Raw genomic sequence first — 25,772 nt, forward strand, 5'->3', positions numbered from 1 at the left:
ATGCTCTACTATAGCACTATTGTAACGACTACATGTGTGAACTTGACCAATTATGCATTTATTTTGCAGATATAAGGCGTCACTGGACGGAGATTTTGTTGGGGTACTCGCCAAAGAATGCTTACGCATCAAAAATGTCTTTTTGGAGGTCAATGCAGTCGTGAACGCTATTGACAGCTTCAAATAGCTTTCAGTTGCTAGCATGTAGAATAAATGAAGTGTTTGAAATTGATGAAGAAATATCAGTTATGAACAGCAGAAAGAGAAGAGGGTTAGGAAATTATCATTGAGGAACTCCTCAAGTATGTTCAAAGCTAACAGATTTCTGTCCATCAATGGGGACGAATCATGGTTTAGTGCTTAGGTAGTTAGATACCAGGGCAGTAATGGAATAAGGTATCATGTCCTTTTGTGGGAGTGTCGTAATAAATAGCTCAAGGTGAACTACATCAAGGAGTTACTACTACTACTGCTGCTACTACTACTACTACTACTACTACTACTACTACTACTACTACTACTACTACTACTACTACTACTACTACTACTACTACTACTACTACTACTACTAAAACTACTACTACTACTACATGGAGGGTCCCGTTGCAGTCATTGACTTTGGGACCTTCCTCTGCATGCTATTTGTTGTTTACTCATCGTTTTTTGAATGAAGAATAAACTGAAACTGAAACGGAAACAGAATGCTTCACCTAGGTCGAAGTAAATAACATCTAACTGGCCCCTGTTATATGCTACACCGGAAGCACAGGTCATTGACGCGACTAAGTTCGTCATTGTAGAGCGCCCTCATACGAAGCCGCGCTGTTTATCTATCGAAACGTTCTTAGCACTAACACAAAGCAGGGAATGCAATACAGATCCAAGCATTTTTGACGCCGCGCAGAGGTTATATAGAGGCCGGTAGTCAGTAAATGCACTTTCAACACCCGATTTGTGTACGGGTACTGCTCGTGCTACTTTCCAAGCGCTAGGAAACGTACTAGACTTTAGGGTTCAGTTGAAGACGCTTGCGAAAACAGGTACAAGTTTTCTTCCATACGTCTTAAGTAGTGCGGCAAGGATCCTTCCCTTCCCTTTCTTCCCTTCCCTTTCTGGCGGCACCAGAAAGGGAAGGTTTGAGGTGCTTCATAAGCGACTTCGAAAAAATCAACTCGGTAGATATTTGGCCGAAGTCTTGCCTTTTCACGCCTTTCTATGGCAGCTTGATGCATCCAGGAATGCCAGCAACAATATAACGCTGTTTCTTTTCCAACCTCATTAATGAAGTGCTCCGTTCTTTTACAAGAATGTTCGTGGTCTACGCACGAAGTCCTCCTATTTCTATGAGAACGAGCTAGCCTGTTCATGTCATGTTATATGCTTAACTGAAACTTGGCTTTGCAAGGATTTACTGTCCAAGGGTCCTATAACGTAAAAACTTGTGCGTACTTTGCTGAGCTAAACTGCGATAGGCGAAAGCCCATCTCTTACTGCCGATGTTGCTGTTGTCTGAACTGTTCTGCGAACGGACGCCGACGTGGCCGCGAGCATGGGATGCAATCCCAGCCATATGGGTGCAAGGTTGGTCGCCGATGTGCGCGCACCCTCAAGCGCATGTCCGCGCTCTCCCACGCGCCCGCTGGCATGGCGCCTCCTCTCCTTGCTCCCCTCGCCGCTGATCACCGCTTTCCTGCGTCCGCCATGGACTGCGCCCGGACACTCATGAGCCGCTAAAGGCTTACGCCGTAAAATATTCCAATATGTTTTTATTCCAATCTCCTGACGTCAAATTTGCGCAACCGCCAAAGCAAGCATCGGGCGGTGACCCGCAGTGTTGCCTAAACAGCCCAATCAAACGCTCTCCTAGTTTATAGGAGGTCACTTTTCTTTGCTTTCAAAATGAATAACATAGCCTACATTGAGCGGTGTTTCGTTTGTAATTGGTTAATGCTAGGCGAGAAACAAGCTCAAGTGGAGGGGGTTTCGATAGGGCCGAGCCAGCGCGCTGAAAACAGATAACCTGATGAAGAGGGTGGTGCCGACGTATGCGATTGGTCCGCTTTCTCTTACTTAGCTTGCGGTGGCTGGTCGAAAATCGCGGCGGCGTGCAACGGAAGGTTAAGAATGCCGCTAAAACGGATCATCAGCAAAGAACAGTTGGCAGAGCCAGGTCGTAAACGTGTCGAGAGTGCTCGAATACGTTACACGGGCACGCAAAGCTTTTATTGTAGGCAAATAAACCTATGCTCTCCGGCAGGTGCGAGTATCCAGTTCATGAGCGATCGGCGGCAGCCATCTTTTATTCCTTTCGGAACGGGTCAGCCTGCAGCTATTAGAAAAAAATTCAGTTTTGTTCGGCATATTAATGCATCTTTAACGCGTACACGTCAATTTGACGCGTGAGTTTTCACCGTTTTGCAACGTCGCGTGAGAGGCAGGTGAAGTGGGTGCAGCCCGAAAACTTTTGACCAATAGCAGAAGGCCAATGGCGAAAAGGCGTCGAGTCAGAAATAACTACTTTGCTTTTGTTTGGTCCCATCATGCATCATCAGTGTGTACACGTGATATCAAATGGGAAGCTGTCGCGGTTTTCGTGACGTCGCGGGACAGGCAGACGAAGTGGGGGTGGTCCAAAAAGTTTTTGACCAATCGCGTAGGGCTGATTGCCGGATCGGAATAGAAAAGTTTGGAAATAGCTTTCCGTAATAGCGCCCGAAGAATTACTTTCCAATGGAATACACAGTTTATAGATGTGACCGCGTGTATGATGCGCGTGTTGAATACGGCGGTGGTGGCGCAATCGCCGTCCGGAACAATCTTAACGTTACAAGGCGTGCAGACCTTGAGATTGTACGAGAAATTGTGTGGGTTGAAATTCCCGGTATAAGCGGCAAGAATTTGTTGCTCTGCGCAGCCTACTTCCCTCCTGACATGAGTAACGGGCAATTTTCTGAGCTTGTGAATAACTTAGTTGAAGTTATTGATGTAGCAAATTGATGTCCTGGTAGATGGCGATTTGAATGCTCCGTCTATTGCCTGGAATTCTCCACCCACGACATTCATGCCTTTACTATCCCCTCGTTGTGATGCGCTATTCTGCTTTATCGAATTTCTTGGATTAATGCAGTTTCACACGTTTCCAAATTACGCTGGCAATGTTTTAGATCTGATCTTGGCTAATTTCTGCGCTGCTGATTTTTCTATTGCTGTTAGCAGTGCGGCTCCTGTTCACCGCTGGCATTTTGCAATTTTTGCGCAATTTTTCTAAAGGCGATTCATGTGTTGAGCGATCCTATTCGCTCATTTGTTTTTCCCGACGGCGATTATCTAGGTTTTCACCACTATACTTTAGTGATGCCGACTGGCCTGAATTGTACCGTGCCACAGATGCCAACAAAGCAGTCAGCATACCTATTGATAATGTAAAATCTGCTTTGGAAGCCTTCATTCCCTGCAAAGAGTTTCGTGCTGCTCGCAGTCCTACGTGGTTTTCTAAGGAATTACGCGGTCTACGCCGGAAAAAGCTAAGGTGCCACAGGAAATTCAAGAAAAGAGAATATTCGGAGTGGTGCGAAATATTTAGTGTCTTGCGAAGCCAGGTGAAATGCGTAATGAGTAGAGACAGTGATGCATACATTAAGTTTGTCGAAGAGCGCGTAAAATGCCATCCAAAACGTTTTTGGTCCTATGTAAAAGAATACAGTTCTGAACGGGCTGAGATTAATGTTATAAATCATTCATATCGTGGCGTTCTTAAAAACTGCGACAATACTGCCAAAGCATTCGCTGAACATTCTTCCTCGGTTTTCCTAAATACAGCGCATGCTCCTAGCTCTGGTGACAGGCAGGATAGCTTCGGCGACCACTTCAACATTTCAAGTTTTACAGAACACGATAGCGCGGCGGCCGTTAGTAAATTGAAACCAAATCACTCTTGTTTACCACCGTATACCAAGTTTTGTTACCAAAGGCTGTTCGTCTATTTTTGTTCCTGTCCTTACGCACACCCTTAATCTTGTTTTGCGTACAAGTGTCTTTCCTTCTTGTTGAAAGAACGCAATAGTTGTGCCAGCTCATAAACGTGGCAGCATGAGCGTCATAAAAAACTATCGGCCCGTGTCTCTCTTGTCTCCGTTTGCAAAAGTGTTTGAAATGGCTATTTTTACGCATCTGTCATTTTTCTTTAAGCATAAGATTAGTGTATCCCAGTATGGCTTTATTCATGGTAGGCCTGGGGAAATAAACCTTGTTTCTTTTCTTGATGCTGCAGGACCCGCTGTTGCTAACCGAATACAGACACCGTATATTTCGACTTGTCAAAAGCGTTTGATGTTGCTTCTCATGGCCTTCTTATCCATAAACTCTTGAGTTACGGCGTTAGTACTTGCCTATGCACGCTGATTAAAGACTACCTGTCAACTTGGTTAAATTATGCTCGCGTTGGGGCTAAGTACTCTTTGCCTTATGAACCAACTTCCAGTGTTTCACAAAGGTCGATCTTAGGCCCGCGATTTTTCAATATCTTTATTAATGACCCTGAAGAATGTTTGCGTTATTCGCGTCTCCTTTTATACGGTGACGATATTGAACTTTACCGTGAAAGAGAATCAGAGCAGGATTGGGTATTATTACAGGAAGACGTGATTTCTATGGCGGAGTGGTGTGCTCGCAACGTTTTGCGCATGAATGCAACTAAGACACTTGTTGTTTCCTTTAATCAAAAAATGTACCGTTTACTATATGCATACTCACTCGATAACATTCCCTTGAAAAGAGCGAGTTGTACGCGCGACTTAGGAGTATTGGTTGAGGTTGCGGTATTGGTATTGGTCGAAGAACATGTTTCAAGCATCGTTAATGCATCCTACAGGAAGTTAGGCCTCATATCAAGGATGACTAAGAAGTTTATGAATGTGACTCCCTTATTATCCTGTATTCTTCTTTTGTCCGCCCGAAGTTCTGTTGTATGGAACGGTATTAATTTGACCAATGTTGCAAAAATTGAATGTGTTCAAGCGACGTTTCATTCGTATCCTGTACGATTGATTTCTTGGACGCCTCGTATTTTATGCCTATGAGGGCATACTGCGCACGTTTAATATATTATCCCTAGAAATAAGGCGGACATACAGTGATTACTTATTCACGTATCAACTAATTCACAAGCACTTCTCTTGTCCGCGGTTACTGTCAGCTGTAACATTCAGCGTGCCTCGCCCTAACTTGCGTAATCCTAGCATTTTCTACGTGAATTCCTCTTGCACCTCTCACACTATAACACGTCTTGAAACACAACAAAATACCTAGCGTCGTGATCTCGACATATTAAGCTCTACTATTTGCTCATTATCTGACTTCTGCCTTTGATTAATTAAATTTTTTGTTGCACTTTGCACCGCTGTTGTTTATCGATTTTATGTTCTTTGTGTAACACAAGTGCACCAATATTAAGGCGCAAGCTGCTCCTGGACATTTTCAGAAAAAAAATAAATAGATGAAAATGAGAAAGAGGAAGTTGATAACAATGACTCCATTGAGTCATGTTGCAGGTATCGCACTAGACTGAGAAGGAAGGCTACTTGAGGTGTAAGCACCTTTTACACCAAGTGCAGATCGGAAATGTTTGGCAAAGGCTTCAGCTGTGTTTGACAAAACATCGAAAATCTCCTCGACAAGACATACATCTTCGGCGTACTTTATTTAGGAGTGAGAGTGCACGAAGCTCCAGAAATATTTCGAATTACAAGTCATGCTAGCTTCAACACTTTCAATGTGGTTGCACTGATTATTGCTATAATAATTTGCAAGAACAATGACAAATAATAATAATAATAATAATAATAATAATAATAATAATAATAATAATAATAATAATAATAATAATAATAATAATAATAATAATAATAATAAACACAAAAAAATCTCAGTGCCCTTCAATTCTGTGAAGACGGATGACCAGCGAAGCTGTGTATGTGGGCCCCTTAATGGCGAACTGCACCTCCGCCGCGGCTCGGCCCGGCATCGCGCTATCTTCGGGATCGGCCCACGTATGGGGAGTTTTTTTTTTGCTTACGACACGAAAATTTCCTGGGAAGGTAGAGGTATACAGCTTCGCTGTAAAAGTCCTAATTGCACAAACACATAGCGACACCTTTCACATCCCACGGTAGCGTCGTTGGTGTGTCCGTTGGGGCAAAAGATCAAAGTAAATGAAACGTCAGCATTTGTTTGCAACCTAAATAGCCACTTTTCTGTCGCAGAAGTAACGGCGAGTGATGTTCAAAGTAACAATATACTATTCGGCATTGATTTATTGCTTCCCTATAGTGTCCATTTAATGACGCGCAGGAAGGAAGGAAAGAAGGAACACGAACAACCAGCGCCACCAACCCGTCCCGACCCTGCCCGGCATACCGTGACCACGGAAGATGATGCGTTCACTCACCGTTTTCCCGGCCGCCTCGTTGCTTGTACTTTGGGCAGTGGCCGAGATAGGCCTATGCAACAACGTGGTTCCCTGCCCTCTACAGTGTTCCGCCAGCGTCAGTATCCTTATGCCCGACGGGTCGCTCCAGACTGTGAATAATGAGCGGAGGGACGCCCTTATTCGCATCACGAATGATTTTCGTAAAGTTTCCGGTACTGGAAAGCTTGTGATAATTCCGATCGGCAACACAAAGGTAAAGGTGCCGGCATCCTTGCAGGTCTCGCTCAGAATAATTGCGAAAAAGTACCCAGATTTGGTGCACGTGTTGATCAAAATCATCCAGTATGAAATGAACATCAAGCAAACAAAGAAGGTGCCACCGAGTAGTAAGCTTGTCGGTCCGCCCACGAAGAGGACAAAGGGCACGAAGAAGCCTCCACGAAAACTCATAGCCACGACTAAACGAACAGCTAGAGTCAAGCCTCTCACAACAAAGCGCAGAGTACCGACTAAACGAACAGCTAGAGCCAAACCTACCAAACCAAAGCGCAGAGTACCGACTAAACGAACAGCTAGAGCCAAACCTACCAAACCAAAGCGCAGAGCAACGACTAAACGAACACCTAGAGCCAAGCCTACCAAACCAAAGCGCAGAGCAACGACTAAACGAACACCTAGAGCCAAGCCTACCAAACCAAAGCGCAGAGCAACGACTAAACGAACACCTAGAGCCAAGCCTACCAAACCAAAGCGCAGAGCAACGACTAAACGAACTATCACTACCACAAAAAAGCGCCCAGAAAAGACTAAACGAACAGCGAGACTCACCCCTCCGAAGCCGACCAAGAACACACCAAGTACCAACAAACCCAGTAGAGTGACTTTTGTCCCAGATATGAACATGTTCAACATAGGCGACAACCGGAATTCAATCACAGCTGGAAGTGGGGTCGACATCAAGGTGCTCCTTGCGCTTGGATATATGATGAGCCAGCCCAACTACTTCGCCGCCATTTACCCAATGCTGCTGCAATACGGCATAACGTTCCCGAGCCTCATTGGGCCGATCTACAAGGTCACTTACAGAATGCACGTTATACAACTCCCGAGGCCATTTGTGGTAAGATACGCCTTTAGTCTCAACAATAAGCTGTTTACCTTACCGAAAGAATCGCAGCAGCTTGCCATTTACCTTTCCCACCACATGGATCAGTTCAGCGCGGTAGCGACGTTTCTTCACCAGATTGGAGCGTCCTTCCCCGTCGACAGCATGGGAAGGATCATCGCCTTCAGTATATTCAATGAGGTGTACCGCTTTCCGAGTGCCATAACCACGACCATCTCCATTGAGGACAAGAGGTTTGTCTTACCGAAGGACATCAACTCGATTTTGCTAGCTGTCAAGAACAATCCCAGGGAGTTCTTCAGAATCGAGATGCTGTTAGGGGCGTTCGGCGTGAAATTCGTCAAGAAAGGAGGGGGCTCCATTCAGGCGATTTATGGCAATCAAAAACACTACGTGAACACAGTGCGCGGTGTGACCATCACGATCGAAAAGAAGCAATACAACATTCCAGCTGACCTGGAGAAAATATTCGAGAAGGCGGAGAGCTTTAGTGTGGGCGCACTGATCGCGGCTTTGCAGGAAAAGGGCGTTCCCATTGAAGTTGATGAAAAAACTGGTGTCATCCTTGGCATCATCATAGACAAAGTCAAAATTCCGTTCCCGGTTTCCATCGACCTGCGCTTTAAGCTGGATGACAAACTTTACCTTATACCCCGTGACCTCGGCAAGCTAGTCGCTGTTCTCGAAAAGAAAGGCATGCCTACCAAGATCCTGTCCATTTTGTACACCCGCTACGGAGTCATCCCAGTCCGCGATTCGAATGGCATTGTCGTCGCCATCTCGTTCAACGGGAAACAGTTCAAGGTCAAGGCGGAGCCGTTGACTGCTGTTGTTATACGAGGTCGGAAGTTCTTGCTACCGAGGGACACTGAAAAAATGGTGGAGTTTGTGCATTCCCAGCAAAAAGATCCAAAGATTGGCTTCGAATTTCTGAAGGCGCTAAAGGTGGCTGGCTTCATGCTTATCAACGACGACGATGGCGCGATGCGCTCGATCCAGAAGGGGGCCCAGATAATCAAGCTCGGCATGGAGATACGCATAAAGGTGACGTACGGCACAACCGTTTACCACGTGCCCAAAGACTTGATGCGACTCGTCAAAGACATCCGCAGCTCAGGACCGAACGAAGTCAGGCAGGTCATACAACAACTCAAAGCCTTCGACGTAGAAGTTAAAAAGGAAGGCAGCAAGCTAACCATACTGTTTAACAGCGTCAAGTACGTGGTGGACCTGAAGTCTGGCGGCGTCAAGGGATAGCAGCTCCAGGCCGTACGACGACTCCCGTCAGTCGATGGCCCCTACGCCGCGCTCTACGACGTCGCGCCCGCGCACCCTTTCCTTCTGTTCAATAAACAAGTAGCACTTGCTTAATTCTTAGTCTTTCCTGAGTCACGCACATGCACACGCACGTGCTGAATGGGTCAGACCACTGCAGTCCTCAAGTGCCACCCGAAACAACCTTAAAGGAGTACTGACACACACACACACGAAATCGATCTGTTTCTTTTTCGCTTTATTTAGTAGCTAATGACTCAGTAACCACGGCGCGAAACCTCATTTACTTCAGAGCGCGACAGGTAATTATTTGGAGCCTTGTTTGTAGCGACCGGTCCAACATTCGGTTTCAAAGAGCAACGAGATGGGCCAGAGAAGGAATGTAAACACAGCTGGGGCACCTGATCGCAAAAGCATCTGACGTAGGCTCTGACGCGCACGCTGGCGCGCGAGCTTAGTGTGTTTATATTTATTTAACAATACGCCTGACTCCATAGGGAGTCGTTGCAGATTGGGTAGCAAACGATAAGTACATCATGACAAGTCTCTCAAACAGAGAGCAGTAAAGAAAATGAAGAAGGAAGAAAACATACCATGATTACATATATACAAATATGTGTACATAAAAAAGAAAACGCATACAATCACCGATCAACTGGTAATTAATTTTTCAAAATTTTTGATGTCTTTTGATTCAATTGCGCGCGAGTCTAAGTCATTCCAACCTATTAGCGTTCGCGGGATGAAGGAATACTGAAACACATCACTTTTCGGCGGAAAGTGAACAACTGAAAGACTATAGCGCCTTCTAGCAACATAACATGCAGAAAAACGCACGTAGCTAGAAGTGCCACTTTCGAAGTGCCCTTTCATGATTTTAAACATAAGGCGTAATCGTGCAATTCTATTCCTCTCCGAAGTTGTTTTAGACCAACTTTTGCGACCAATCCTGAAACAGATACTCTGTCACAGCGATTAAAAATAAATCTGGCCGCTTTATTTTGAACTCTTTCTTATCTGTTGATATTAGCCCGAGTAAAAGGGTCCCAACTATTACGAGCGTACTCAAGAATGGGTAAAATAAAAGTCTTGTATGTTGTAAGCTTTCGCCTTTTAGCTGGCGCTAACTTAGCATACGATGCCCTGTGTTTGACACACTATAAAATAATTATTTTACGTTCTATTCTAGCGGATACAGTAACGTGGCAACTGAGCTGTTCGCGTGGAATGACCTCGACAGGACATATGTCGAATGTTCCACTCAGCGATGACAAATAAGCTCAATTCAGAGGGTTCCCAAACCTCTCGCACATAGTTGAGTGCATCGTTCATTACTAAGTTGTTTGTCTGAGGTGAAATTTTTTCCGCGTTACAGAAATAAAGATCGTGCTTGTCTCGGTGATATCCAACGCGAAGGACAGCAAGCGACGGATATGATTTCGCGTGCCAGAGGCATAATAAGGACATGTTTGACTCGCATATAGTCGTCCGGTAGCATCACCCATGGGTATAATTACTGCGGATATAATAAGGGGACATAAATGAAGAAACACAAAATATACTATTGAGTTATTATGCAAAATACACAAGCTTTTGAAAAAGAAGGCGCAGACAGTCGCAGCCTGGACGCATGGAGTCACAAGGTCCCAATCTTATCTCATCGTTCGAATGGTGAAGCGCTGTCTAATGAAACGCGATGAACGTCACGTGACTGTGGTTGGCGCTGCACGTTTGTAGAGGTCGTTGTTCCGTCGATGCTCTGTCGGCTCTCTCGCCTAACGCGTCAGGAATTTGAGCACTCACGCTGTGTGTTATCTCGAAGGTGGTGAAAGAAGCCGCAGAACTTAAAAAAGTGATCACCCTGTATTTTTTCGTCATATTGCTTGGCGTGCGGTTATCGTTTTTACAAGCTTGCTTCGTATGTTAGCACTGGTAGAAGGCAAGAAATCTGTAGTTTTCTGCTTATGGAGTTTTGCGTATCGTATTTTTGAACGGGGCACTCTGAATGATTCCATGCTCACTGGCCTTGAAATAATAATAATAATAATAATAATAATAATAATAATAATAATAATAATAATAATAATAATAATAATAATAATAATAATAATAATAATAATAATAATAATAATAATAATAATTGCCACTTTGTAGAAGATACAGAGAGGTTCAGGCCCGTCAAAGCCAACAGGAGGCTTGAAGAACTGTGCCCGGCAGTACACGGCAGAGGTAACAAAATAGCAACAACAAACAGAACATTGATCGAAACGAACAATAGGTTCAGCTGAAGAAATAGAAAAACAAGGCAATCACAAAACCAGTACCAAGGACATTAGTGCTAACTCCAAGGAAACAAAACTTAAAATACATAATCTCATACTTCTAAGCGCAACTGTAAAAGAATACAACAATCAACACAATGTTCTCAAATGCATTTTTAGGTTCCGCATAGAGCTTACAGCATAAAGTTCTTTTGGTAACCCATTAAAAATCTCCGGCACATAAGCACACCGTCTTGCCTTTCCATACCTTGTTACGCTCCGTGGTACATAATATCGAGTGGTTTTTCGCAACTTCCGGTTAGGATCATATTTAATTGAAAAGTTTGAATTCCAAAAGTGGCGATGAACAACAGTTTGTACGAAAAGAGAATGGAATGAATGAAGACGTATGAAGCGAAAAATGTCCGCCTCGGATGGGATATGACAATTATGCGCAATGCTCTTTAACATGTTTTTTAAGATGCTATCAATTCGGTAATGCCAGTGGGAAGGACATGACACAAATAAGGTGATTCCGTATTTAAGAACACTATACGCAAGCGCATAAATTGCAGTTTTCTACACATACATTGGAGCCAAAGATCTGATATTAAAGAGTAACCATGAAACCTTCCGTAGCCTGGTACAAACGTAAGCCATGTGGTCACGCCATGAGAAACTGCTATCGAAAACCACTCCGAAATATTTGTACGAATTTACATATTCAACGGGTTCGCAACGACAAGAGAGAGAATCATGATCATGTAAAAATACTTGTTTGTCTATAAGGGCTGTCTTTAGCGGATTTCTAAAACATATTATTTTGATTTTCTGTGTGTTCCCACGAATTCCGTTCTCAACGAACACTTTCATTACACGATTCACGTTTTCCTGCAACATATTAACTGCTGTCTCGTAGTTTATATGTATTATGAGCAAAACAGTGTCGTCCGCGTGCTGAAATATTGAACACTTGGAAGTTATTACGCTCAAGTCATTTGTAAATATATTAAAGAGTAGGTAGGGATATAATGGATCCCTGTGGTACACCAGCTTTCACAGGCAGCTTGCTACTGTATTCTGATTGGTTCTTTAAACTAACAATTTGAGAACGACCCCTAAAAAAATTCTTGAGAATGGCATAAAAGGGACCTCGAAAGCCTAGTAAGTACAGCTTTCTAAAGGAATAGTATGGTTAACCGTATACAAAAGCTTTCTTTACGTCTAGAAAGACAGCGCAGCTAAACGAGTTTTCCTCAAATGCTTCGTACAACTGGTCTGCAAATTCCTCCAGAAGACCTATGGTGCCCCTTCCTGGGATAAAGCCATATTGACGGTTTGAAAGGACAGCAAATTTATTTAGGAAGGACATCATGCGTTCAAATAAAAATTTCCCTAGTATTTGGGAAAAGATCGGCAAATCGTTCGGCGATCGGCGATCGGCAGATCGGTCGATAGTTCTCAACTGCGTTCTTCTGACCTCCCTTGAACAGTGGTCTTACAATAGCGGTCTTCAACTTTTCTGGCAAGACGGCATGTTCTAAGAAATCGTCAACCAGAAAGAGCCGAATCTCCGAAAGAGCGTCAAAATTCCGTTGCAACAGTGCCGCCGATAAGACATCTATTCCAGCGGCCTTACTCCGCTTGAAGCTAAACATTAATCTGGCAACATCTTCCTCTAATATCTTAGGAAGATATGTGGAAGCTGAGAAAGATTCTTTTAAAGTGCATTTTACGCTTTGTCGAGCCGCAGCCATTTCAGCTGCGAGCGTGAAATGCTTATTGAAACTATCAGATTTTGAAACAGGCTCTTTTACTAAAACAGCAAAATTAGGCACATTCCCGTCTTGTCCACGAAGATGGTTAATCAGTGAGCATATCTCTGGGGGATTTTTGGATGCTCGTTTGAACTGCTGCTGAAAGTACAACCGTCGAGCTGATCGAATAAGTGCTACAACTTTGTTTCTGGAGGCTCTGTAATCTGAGCGAATGCCTGCGTTTTTAGGAGCATGCTTGGAAAGGCTCCAAAGCCAGTCTCTGTTCGCGATTGCCCGTAAAACGCCAGGACTAAGTCAATCGTGACTCCGCCTTTTTTTACGCGTAATTTTTCGCGTACAAGTTTTTTTGAGCTCGTCCAGTTTACGGCACATCGTTGAGTAAACTACCTCTGCTGAACAGTCCGCAATTAAACTTGCCCAGTGAAAAGATGCCACTAATGCATCCAAGTTTCTTTCATCTGTTATTGACACGGGTATCTTATTAACATCACTGAAACTTGATGAAGCAGTTCCAGACTGAGGAGAAAAACGACAGGCGGGTAAATAATGATCAGCTAGCCGCTGAGAAATGATGCATGAGGTCAAAGCGCGATTCGGCGCACGAACAGCGATGTGGTCAAGACATGACTTAACTTGACGACCGTTCAAGAAATCTTCACGTGTTGGGGCAGTGATCGTGTTTTCAGTTCCATAGGCTGAAAGGGAGGATAGGTAATCTGAAATAGAAATTATTTGTGCTTAAGATATCAATGTTCAAATCACATGTTAGGCAGAGTAACTCAGCATCTTTGTACCTGAGAAGTATTTCCTCGAGTTCAATTACAAATCTTGTCATGCTACCAGATGGCGGTCTGTATACCGCGAATAATGTAAAAGCCGCGTGTAATAAATTCACGTTTAGAGCCAAACATTCCGCATGCATAAATGTAATGTCAACAGCTGAAACATTGTATTTTTCACTCACAAAGACAGCGATCGCTCCCCCACGGCGTACCGGGCATACAATAAAACTGGCACGATAACCGTTCACTGTGAACGTATCTGAACAGGACTCTGGTGAATTTCTCTCGGTGAGAATAAATATATCCACAAAACTTATAGATTCTTCTGCTAAAACCTTGAATCGTGCCAAATATTTGCGGAGACTACGAACATTCAAGTTTATCAACTTGAATTCATGATCTTCGTTTCGGCCAAAGTTTGCCTTAAACGTGTCCAAATCTGGAAATTCTAGTGTGCTAGGCAATGATGGATCAGTCATTTTATCTTATTGATGTCCGAGTCGCAAGTAATTCAAAGGAGTGTTGCGGCTTCGTCTTTCTTTGCGAGAATTTTGCCGCCTCTTACCCATATGAATTTGTAGCTTGCTTCCTTTCCTGTGTTCCTTGCTAACCAAAATAACCTCCTGTTGAACTGCGACAGATTTTCATTGAAATACAGCTGGGGCGCTATAACGTAAAACTATTCCAAAGTTTTCTATTCCAATTCTGCTATCAGCCCTCCGCGATTGGTCAAAAACTTTTTTCGACCACCCCCCATTTCACCTGTCTGTCACCTGACGTACAAAAACCGCAATACCTCCCCATCTGATATGATGTGTGCACACTGATTATGCATGATTTGACAGAAAAAAGAAAAACAGTTATTTCTGATTCGACCCCTTTTCGACATTAGCCCTCGGCTATTGGTAAAAAGTTTTCGGGCTGCACCCACTTCACCTGCGTGTCACACGACGTCACAAAACCGCACGAACTCACTGCGTCAAAGTGACGTGTACGCGATAAAGATGCATTAATATGCCGAACAAAACTGATTTTTTTTCGGAATAGCCGCAGGCTGCCCCGTTCCGAAAGGAATAAAAGATAGCTGCTGCCGATCGCTGAGACGCTGGCTACTCATACCTGCCGGAGAGCATGGGTGTATTTGCGTACAATAAAACTTCTTGCGTTACCGTGTAACGTTTTTAAGCACTTTCGACACGTTTACTACCTCATTCTACCAACTCTTCTTTGCTGAGGGTCAATTTTAGCGTCATTCTTAAGCTTTCGTTGCATTCCGCCGCGATTTTCGACCAGCCACCACAATCTAAGTAAGGGAAAGCCGACCAATCGCAGACGCCGGCACCACCCTCTTCATCCGGTTATCGGTTTTCAGTGCACTAGCTCTGCCCTAGGGAATCCCTCTCCACTTGAGCGTTCTCCTCGCCTCTTGTCAGCCAATTAGATACAACAAGCCGCTCAGTGCAGGCAATGTTATTCGTTTTTCAAGCAAACAAAAGGGACCTCCTATGAACGAGGAGAGCGTTTGATTGGTCTCTTCAGACAACCCTATGGGTGACCGCCCAGTGCTTGCGTCGGTGGTTACGCAAATTTGACGTCAGGAAATTGGAATAGAAACATATTGGAATAGTTTAAGTTATAGGGCCCCTGGTCCAATGATTCCGATTCACAAAGGCTCTGCAGCTTGCCTCGCGCTGCGTACCAGCGTTCTCGAACAGCAATTGAAGCGAATCGTACCAAGATCGGCGGAGATGGCTTGTTGCTTGGAAGACGGGAAATAGCCATCACTTCCCCTTTACGAGGCTTCTCTAGCTCGAGTTTCTCGGCCAGCTCATCAAGGAACTCAATCAGGTTTTCATCTGTTCTCGATTTCAAGCCATGAATTTCCATGTTGGCGTTCCTGCTATGTTGCTCGGAATCATTTAGGCCGTGCTGCCGTTGATGAATCAAAGATTCTTCGGCGGGCACGTTTTCTTGTAGTTGCTGCACTTCTTTCCTGCAAGCCGAGACTTCCTCTTTATCAGCTTTAAGTAGTTCGACCGCATCATCGTATTGTGCAGATAGGAATTTCACGGATTCCTCTACGTCATTAGCCCCTGTACAAAGCCTTGTGAATAAAATAAATGAATGAATAAATAAATAAACAGAAGCAGGGAACCAACCTTCGCGTGGAGCTCTGGCAGCGATTTCACATTTCGTTTGGCGTCCTTTATCTCCGCTAAAAGTGCTGCTAGCGTGTCAGAGCTGTCCGTAGGTTGTGGCACCTGTTGCGAACTGGAGCCAGAACGTTTTTTTGTTACTACGGCAGGCTTTGCACATCCAGACTTCTCGTTTTGATGGTCCCATCGTTTTGAACGTGTTTGGAGCAATGCCAGAGCAGTTCTGCCCCAAATGATATGGCTCTTTGCAGTCCATACATAATATAACGGCCATCGTCAGGCAACACCTTCTGACACACAATGCATTCATCACCGCCAGCCATAAAAGCACAGCAATACACTCTACAGTCAGCAGCCGGCGGCAAAAAAAAAAAAAAAAAAAACGAAACGAAACAAACTAACAAATTAAAGAGAAGGTAGAGAAAAGCACTCTACCTGTGCAGAAAATAAACGTCAGGCTGTGGCAAAAATCTCCCGCCGACTGCAGAAGGCCGGGAGTTAGTCCAGGCTTTTAAAGGCAGCGCTGAGACGAACAGGAGCCCTCTGGTGCTCTGGCTGATCGATGGGGAGGCGATCTTGCTTATACCAGCTTGAAAATCGCCGCGTGAAGATCTTTCGGTTATCACTTTTGATTGCTGACAGACGATCGCTAGGTGACCCGGCCTGTACGACGCATGCTCCTTGTCTGCATTCCCTTGAAGTGTCTGTGCAGAAAATAATCGCCAGGCTGTGGCAAAAATCTGCCGCCGACTAATAATAATAATAATAATAATAATAATAATAATAATAATAATAATAATAATAATAATAATAATAATAATACGCCAGACGAAATGCACAAAGAAGGCAAATTTTATAGGCAAAACAATGTGAGAGAGAGAAACAAATTGGTAAACAGAAGATATTAAGATGGCATAAAAGAAGTTAATCATACAACATGATTGTCTGCATATATACAAAATACAGAAAATGAACTCTGAAATATGTCAATGCAGGCAGCGTACTTACCACATGTTTTTTGGAGTTGAGCCATAGTGCAATCTTTAATATAACACCGCCGCTCAGAAAATATGTAATGCTGCCTGGTACACTTCTGCGGCACGGAAAATTGCACATCATGAAGAAGTTTTGGACAATGTATTATGCTATGGACCACATTGTAGAGGAACAGAAGGTCTCACTCGATACATCTTCATTTTAAAGGTGTGAGTTGATTTATATTTCAGGGGACTGGACTATTGTCGCCAGAATGGCTGAAGTAGTGTTTGAAAATAGATATCAATTGAATCTGGACGCGCTGAATGAGGTCACAATAAGATTTGTACATTCCCCCTAAACTACAGAGGTTTTCTCAAGTAATGGAAGGGACACAATACAGTACAACAGAATTTCAGAAAGGCAACGGGGGAGGGGAAGTCACGCGACATACGATTTGCAATACGAAAAACTCCAATGCCACGTTGTTTCTGATATTTAGCTTGAGAAGTGAAGCGTAATGTTTTTTCTCTGAAGCACACACCAAGATCTTTCATTTCATGAACCCTGGGCAATGGAGCATCCCGTACGGTGTATGAAAATAACAGGTGGTACGTTTCCCACGCATAACTTATAGCATGGTTTTGGAAGCACTTCTGAGTAGCTTATTGCTTCTGCACCAGTGTGAGAGGGAAAACCAATTGCCTTTTTGCAGGTCAATGCAGTCCTGAACACTTCATATTCTTAAATAGCTTTAAGGCGTCAGCATATAGAAGGAATAAAGAGTGTCGAATTTCTGAAGAAAAGTCGTTTATGAACAGTAGGAAAAGACAATGGCCAAATAGGGATCTTTGAAGAACTCCGCAGGTAACCTCATAACTAACCGATACCTTTCCATTAATGCCAACGAAGCACAATTTATTGCTTAGGTAATTAGATACCAGGGTAGTAAGAGAAGAAGGTATTGTGTCCATTTGTGGGAGCTTTCTAATGATGAGCTTATGGCAATATACATCCAATGCTTTACCTAGGTGAAAGTAAATAGCGTCGAATTGGCCCCTGGTATGTACCGTACCGGAAGCATGGGTCATTAATGCGACCAAGTTCTTTGTTGTTGAGCGCCCTGATACAAAAGTGTACAGTTCATTTACCAAAATCTTCTTAGCACTAACAAAAAGAAGGGAATGCTATACAGATTCAAATACTTTTGACCTCACGCAGAGGATAGATATAGACCGGTCGTTAGTAACTACACTTTTAGCACCCGGTTTGTCTACGGGCACTACTCCTGCTTCTTTCCAAGCGCTAAGTAATTCACTCGGCTTTAGGGATCTTTGAAGACGCCTGCAAAAACGGGAACAAGTATGCTTTCAGACGTCTAAAGAAGTGCGGGAAGGATACTTTCGGCGCCACAAGAAAGGGATAGCTTGAGGCGGTTCATGCACTGGAAACAGTCTTCCTTGACTGATAGCGTACACACTACACCAGACTGGGAAGGAAGGTTACTTGACACAGAAAGCATCTTTCAGAGCAAACGCACAATGGAAATATTCTGCGAAAGCGTCAGCAATGTTAAAGACTACAGCGCTAAATTAACACAGGAAGCTGGGCGTGCGGTATTGAATCCTAGCCACGGCGACCGCATTTCGATGGGGGTGAAATAAGAAAAAACCCGTGTACTTAGATTTAGGTGCACATTAAACAACCCCACGTAGTTCTAATTATTCCGGAGTCCCCCACTACGGCGTGCCTCATGATGAGATCGTGCTTTTGGCACGTAGAACCCCATAATTTATTTATTATTAAGCTGGGTGAGTTGGCGACTGAACATCCATGGTAGAGTGTAGAAGCGCCACTGAAAGAGGATGTAGAAAGAAACAGACACACAGACACAGTGCTGTATCTGTGAGTCTGTTTCTTTCTACGTCCTTGTTCAATCGCGCTTCTACACTCTGCCATGGATTCTGACCAACTAGCCCGCCAACGTGTTTTAACCGACTGAACCTGTTCCTAGTGGTGGGCAGTCAACGCGGACCAAGGAAAAAGGAAGTAGGCGATACGATCGCAGACCGACAGGGTTAATTTTTTTCCACGCAAGAGATTAAATAAAGGCAGAATGTAATCATATGACTCGTACAAGTGATGAATGAGTGTCAGCCTATCTTGCCATCATGCACAGCGATAGAAGTCTGGCTCGCGCATGCGCCTGAGTTGACATGCACAAAGTAAGCTTCAACAATATTGCGGTTGATTTTGCTTCCATTTTTATACAGGATGTCAGTTTTCGGAAACAGAGGATTGTATTGGCAAATTATACAATGCGCTGCCAGATTCGCACCGGCTGAATTCCTGATATCGGCTTGCTGCTCGCGGAGGCGGGCGTTAAGGAAACGTCCGGTCTGCCCAAAGTACTTTTTAAACGAAAGTGGAACGACGTACAGAACTCCCACAGAGCATGCCACGAACTGCCCCCTGTGCTTGATATGGCAAATGGGCTTGGACGCCTGTTTGGGTCTATGTCTCAGGTCTATGCCTTAGGTCTATGCCTTAGGTCTATGCCTGCTTAGACCTATGCCTAAGATGCCACATGCACTCAACATCAGCTGTTCTATCCCCGAAAGAATAGCCAGCGTTTTTAAATACTGGCACAAACCAACGCAGTCTCCAAGGATCAAGTTGAAGCTCTGTTTTGCAAGAGTTAAAGAAATAATTAAAGGAAGGTGCAACTTGTCTGGCGCAATCAGATACGCATTGCTACGCACGACGGGAGCTGCATCAAAATTTGGGAGACAGTGATGTAGAACGTTGCCTCATCAGTCCTCAGTCAAGTTTAGCTGCTGCAGGGAATCAAAAGAGGTAAAGTTAAGCAAGGAGTGGCATTTTTTGAGAAATGTAAAAGGAATTCTGGCAGGCAATATTGTGAGTGCATGAAATTCCGGGTACATTAAAGTCTCCAATAATTAGCCCTTCGTGGTTATTATGCGCCATTATAATGGTTTCAATTGATGCCAGGATAAGACCAAATGCTGCCGGAGTCACGTCAGGTGCTACAGAGAATGCCCCAAGTAACGGCTATTTATCACCTGGGCAGCGCATGTCTGTCCAAACAGCATCGTGATCGCGCTTTAGATCCAACTGACGGATCCCGCTATCGCGCTGTCTACAGCAATAAAGACGCCACCACCTCTCTGATTCCAGGACGAGTAATGTCGATCCCTACGAAACACGTTAAATACGCCGGGAAACACGCAGTAAATGCTGTTTCAGGGAAACGTTTTTCCTTAAAGCTACTGAAGACTGAGTAGAACGAACAATATATGAAAAGAACTCATTCACTTTTGTGCGTAAGCCTAAAACATTTTGGCAGAAGCATACGTCCGCGGCGTCACTAATAATAATAATAATAATAATAATAATAATAATAATAATAATAATAATAATAATAATAATAATAATAATAATAATAATAATAATAATAATAATAATAATAATAATAATAATAATAATAATAATAAACAGCCAATGCTTGTCTCTTCGCAGGAAAAACTGAGTCGGGCGCAGGAGGAAGTTCAAGACGTCCCCAGTCTGCCAGCGACTCTCGTTGACGCCATTGGCGGTGAGCGACGAGGACAATGCAGCTGCTCTCCACGCTCCTGGTCGTCTCGCTGCTCCTGCTGTGGACGGGGATTGAGGCGGGCTTCTGCCTGAGCCCGTGCCCTGCACACTGCAGTGCGGAGCGCGTCGTCTACGTGCGCAACAACACAGTTTCCACCGAGGAAGGACCCCGGGCCAAGATCATCGCCGAAATTGCACTCGTGATGCAGCAGGTCAGACGAGGCGTCCGGACGAGCAAAATTAAGATTGACGGCCGAATGGTCGCGGTGCCGGTCACCGTAAGGGGTAAACTAGAGAAAGCCCTCAAGAGGTTCCCGGAGCTTGCGAATATCCTGCTGCAAGTGGTGATCTCCAAGGTCGAGCCTCCGCGGAACGAGAGGAAGAAGAAGACTCCGAAGCCGCGGCCTGCACCTCCTGTTCGCACCACCCCGCCGAAGAAGTCGCGGCCTCCACCTCCTGTTCACTCCACCCCGCCGAAGAAGTCGCGGCCTGCACCTCCTGTTCGCACCACCCCGCCGAAGAAGTCGCGGCCTCCACCTCCTGTTCGCTTCACCCCGCCGAAGTTGGAAACCCCGCTTCCAGACGTCAGCCAGCCCATCATCATACCGCCCACTTCGCGGGGCGTCCGCAGTGAAGCGCACGCCATTATCGAGTTGTTGCTCAACTTTCCCAACCATATCCCCACCATAATAGCTTACCTAGTCACAAAAGGCGCGAAATTTTCGGATTTCACGAAACCGATCAACAGCGTCACTATCGACAGCACGGTTGTCCGGCTCCCGAGGCCGCTCAAGCTGGGGTACAAAATTAGCATCGACGGCAGAACCTTTCACCTACCGCAGCAAGCGAAGCAGTTCGCGGGTTACGTCGGGACTCATCAACACCTTCTTACCGTGGCAATAACCTTATTGCACAAGCTTGGAACAGCGTTCAGCGTGGACCGTGGGGGCAAAATTGCCAGCTTCAAAATTTTCGGCAAGGAAGAATCGTTCACGCAGTCCTTGGGTGGTGCAGTTTTCGTCAAAGGAAAGAAGTATGACCTTCCCAAGGATATCAAGGCACTCCTAAACGTCGTTAAAAACAATCCAACCGAGTTTTTCAAGATACAGATGCTACTGGAAGCTTTCGGCGTACGTTCCATCAAATCCTCCGCAACAAACGTGGTTCGGGTGAATTACCGCAAAGATTCTTACGACATCCCCGTAAAGGGCTCTGCGCGCATTACTTTAGGTAAACTGGCCTTCAACATTCCGGCCGACCTTGAGAAAATATTCAGGACCAAGCAAGGACTAGATGTCGGTGCAGTGTTACAAGCCTTGCAGCTCGCCCACATACCACTGAAGGTTGAGAGGGACACCGGGATCGTTACAGCAGTAGTCGTGCACGGTGAGACCATTCCGTTTCCGGTCGCGCTCGACTTACGTTTCAAGCTTTACGGGAAGCAGTATGTCATACCTAGGGACTTGGCCAAGATAGTCAGCGTGCTCGAGAAGAAAAATATGCCCAGCGACGTACTCTCGATCCTGTACACCCACTTCGGCGTCTCCCCCGTGCTCAACGCTAACAAGGTGGTCATTGCACTGTCATTCAACAACTTCACAGTCCCCGTGAAAGCTCGGCCAATGACCACCCTCGTTATTGCCGGCGTCAAGCTTTTGTTGCCGAGGGATGCCGACAAACTGTACGATTTGATTACCAGCAAGAAAATCACCCCGTTGAAACTCTTGCAGGCGTTGCAGTTGGTTGGCTACACATTTGTCCCGGGACCTGATGGCACTATGCAAACGATACAGAAGGGTGCTGAAAGAATCAAGCTTAATTTCGCACTCCGCTTGTACGTCGTTTTGAACGACAAGAAATACAGGGTGCCTAACGATCTCCCGCTCCTTGTGAACGCCATCAGTAAACTTAAGCCGAAAGATATAGCCAAAGTTATAGGTGAACTTAACCGATATGGCGCGGTCATTGCCATTAAGGGCACCAAAGCCGTCATAATGTTGAATGGCATGAAGCACGAAGTATCTCTGAAGTCCCGCGTGGGTACCAACCTGGGGCTCATTGTACACATCAGCAAAAGGACCTTTAACATCCCGAAAGATCTCAAGGCGATTGTATCATACGCCAACAGCAAGGGAGCCGCCGTCATGCAGCTACTCGTTGAGTTGTTCAAAGCGCACGGAATAAAAGTCAACCAGTCGCCCAAGGGCCTTATCCTCTCTATACTCATAGATGGAAAGTTATACAGCGTCAACAACGGTGGGACAAAGGTTGACGGCAGCGTCCAGGTGAAGATCCGCGGGAAGATGTTCTGGATACCCAGAGAAATGCTCAGTCTGTCCAAGAAGCTCAAAGGGTTCAAGTATGTCGAGCTGCTCGTCGCTCTGATACGAATGGGAGCTAAGGTAGAGGCGGACAAGAAAAGCAACTTCTACGGCTTCCGCTTCAAGGGTCGCCTAAGGCGGTTCCCTAAGAAGTTCCACGTGGCCGTGAAAGTGGACAGGACAGGAGCAATGTTCCGCGTGCCGGGAGATCTGGGCAAGCTGGCGAAGACACTATCCAAGGGCAAGTGGCACTGGGATAAAGTGCGCAAGACGCTCAAGGCGGCTGGTGTTAAGGTGGCCGGAAAAAGCGGTCCTATCAAGAGCTTCTCCTTCCAAGGGAAGAAGTTCTGGGTTAAAACCCACCGCGTGAGTGACGAGCGCTGGAGTTGAGCAGAGACCACCCGCTGAGAAGACGTCAGGGCCCGCGTCACGGCGCCATTTAGTCATGGTGTCGTTCTGCAGGCGATTACGTGAAGTTGTCTCTCTCTCTCTTTTGGTAATTTCTTTTTTTGGACGTCCTTTCAATAAAGTGTCCCGTAATAAGCGCTGTTCCTCTATAATTGCAAAAAAAGTGCAAGCCTTTTTCACACCTCCGAAAGAACTTCAGGAAGCTGCCTGCTACGAAGCCGCACCTTTTAAAAAAAAATATATTGCATTCAGGAGATAGTGCGCAACAACGATGGAAAAATTACATAAAACACACGAACCCCTATGGTTAACTAGCATACATAAGTCAAATACAGTCAGGCTAAAAGTCACGAAACCTAAAGTCAAGTCCTATGAAAACCGTCAAAACAACTCACAAGAGATGTCGTGTCAAACATACTGAAACATTAAGTCCTGTCTCATAAGTATACAGAGCACAAATGAAAACACGAAGTTGGGTCACAGAAAGGCTCATAAGTAAAGTACAGAGTGGAACATAAAGTCTAATGAAATAAAACAGGTCCGCTGAGTTCACAGCAGATAATAGAAACGCTATTCAACATTTGCCGAATATATCGCTCGCCTTCTGAAGTGTGTGAAGGGTCACTATAGCTCGCCTTTGTAATGATTATGTTAGACATGGGCCCAGAATCACTTGAATGCTTAAAGGTAGGAGTCGGCGAATACAGGAAGTTCTCAATGCGAATAAGAATGGCAAATATAATATATTTGATTCGTATACGAAAACGAACTATTCAGCATATTAGAATACTCGAAACTAATCAAATATTTCGCAACAACCGGCTGCTCAAGCCGAATCGCAGTCAACGATAGCCTGCTCAATCAATCTTAGCGCGTGGAGGAGCCTTTGCTAGTTCGTTCAACTTGCATTTGAAGGCATTAAAAGCGCGGTGTGTTAGTCGGCAGTCACGTGGTATTTTTAAAAATTTCGTGCACTTTAAAGAAAGGCTGGAAAAAAACTAAACAGGGCACTTATCTTTGCATGAACGAAGAAATACGAAGTCGCTGAAGAAGCGCTACAACTTTTGCATTGAAGATATTTTGCTAGAGGTAATATTTAAAAAGTTAAGCAATCGTTGTTAATTACTCACCTTGGGGGATTGTAGAAATATCATGACATGCTCCATATGGCCCAGAACAGTACTGCGGCAATCGGACACACGTAGCGCCTATATGTGTTTTTTAATACTTGGCCCAGGTTAGCTGAAACACCGTGTTCAATACTGGCAGCAAGCGTTCGAGTGTGGACTGTACCTGAGCCGCATCGAGCATAAACAAGGCGTCTGTAGAGTTTTCTCATGGCGCACCCGCCAAGTAACGCAAAACACCCTACACATTGCCTACTTTCGTCTCCAACAGTCCCAAGTGTTTTCCCCACGAGACACGTCTGTCTGTGCAGTGTAACTCTAAAGAAACAGAAACATAAAAGAAAGAAGCGATGAATTAAACGTCGATGCGTATACTTAAATATTTTAAACGATTCACAGCAACATACGATAAAAGACTTGCAGCCGGAGGAACCTTGTCACGTTCAGGAAGCAAATTTCTCACGGCAGTTAATACGGCCTGTAATGACTGCTGAGCTCATTCTTTCGAAGGTGTCGAAGTCCTAATGCAGTTTCCGTCGGCCTCAGTACTTCAAGCACCGGATATCTGGTGGAAGGCGCTGGGGTAACAATTCATTACTGCATTACACGATGTATGCTTTTTTTTGCGGTACTCCTCGTGAAAGCGTTTTGCCATCACCCGTTTGCACAACCCTCTTTATTTATTGTAGAAAATGTGATACGAAGGAAGACCATTTTCTTGCATAACGAAAGCCATGATCCACAACACTCTTTACTTATTGAGGAAAATGCGTTGCGAAGAAAGACCTTTTTCTTGCATACCAAAAGCCATGAAAACTTCGAGAACGCGCATATTCGCAATTTTCATAAAACGGAAGCCACATCGCAGCCGCGCCGCAAGGTACTCTACGCGGAACCCGTGTGAGTTAATTCCGAATTCACAGCGTCTGATGCGTAGATCGCTTTGAATCAGATGTCATCAGGTAACGGCGGAAAAAAAAGTATCTTGAGAATATTCTTGCGAGCTGTTTTTCACTTGAACAAGATGGAGGAGTAGTCGGATATCCTTTCATTGTTTCCCAAATTCCAGCGAGGTGAGTTATGATTTGTCGAGGGCGGAAACTGTGGATCGGCCTGTCAGTAACAGCGTGGATGGTTGTATGCTCGCTGCATTTTCCCTCACACGACTCCTTTTTTCAGGAAGGAAAATTTACGTGATTTCGTGTTTTTTTTCTTTGACGGCATGGACGAAGCAAAGTGTTGGAGAGGCCCCGGCCAGCACGGACGTGTTGGAGAAAGTGTGGTGGAAGTCACGTGCTGTTTTTCTCAGAGGAGCACTGGGACTGGTGCGCCAAATGTCAACGTTGCCATAGCAACCGCGCCTCTGAAGGTCTCGCTGCTGCTCTAGGTCTCTGAAAAGTGAGATGCGTTTTTTTTTTGGCCTGTGGCTTTGTCATAGCAGCACATTCTGTCCACGAGACAAGCTGACTCTGTAGCGTGGTGCGTAAGCTCGAAAGCTGTGTTTATTGTCTATGAGCGTGA

The 25,772-nt window shown here is 44.9% G+C and overlaps 1 protein-coding gene across 2 annotated transcripts in view; it reads left to right on the plus strand.

Annotated features, from left to right (window-relative positions):
- Nucleotides 1-23,259, plus strand: part of LOC139057492 (uncharacterized) — a 55,214-nt gene extending 31,955 nt beyond the window's left edge. Inside the window, exon 2 of one of the 2 annotated variants that reach the window (XM_070535831.1) lies at nt 6,349-8,924. In XM_070535831.1, coding sequence (XP_070391932.1) covers nt 6,429-8,810 — 2,382 coding nt within the window. In that variant the 5' untranslated portion in view covers nt 6,349-6,428 and the 3' untranslated portion in view covers nt 8,811-8,924. Of the gene's footprint in view, nt 1-6,348; nt 8,925-20,320 lie in introns of those variants that run through there. The other variant, XM_070535830.1, reaches the window with a different exon arrangement.
- Nucleotides 23,260-25,772: the final 2,513 nt, after the last annotated feature.

This window comes from Dermacentor albipictus, chromosome 3 (genome assembly GCF_038994185.2).
Source record: "Dermacentor albipictus isolate Rhodes 1998 colony chromosome 3, USDA_Dalb.pri_finalv2, whole genome shotgun sequence".
NCBI lineage: Eukaryota > Metazoa > Arthropoda > Arachnida > Ixodida > Ixodidae > Dermacentor > Dermacentor albipictus.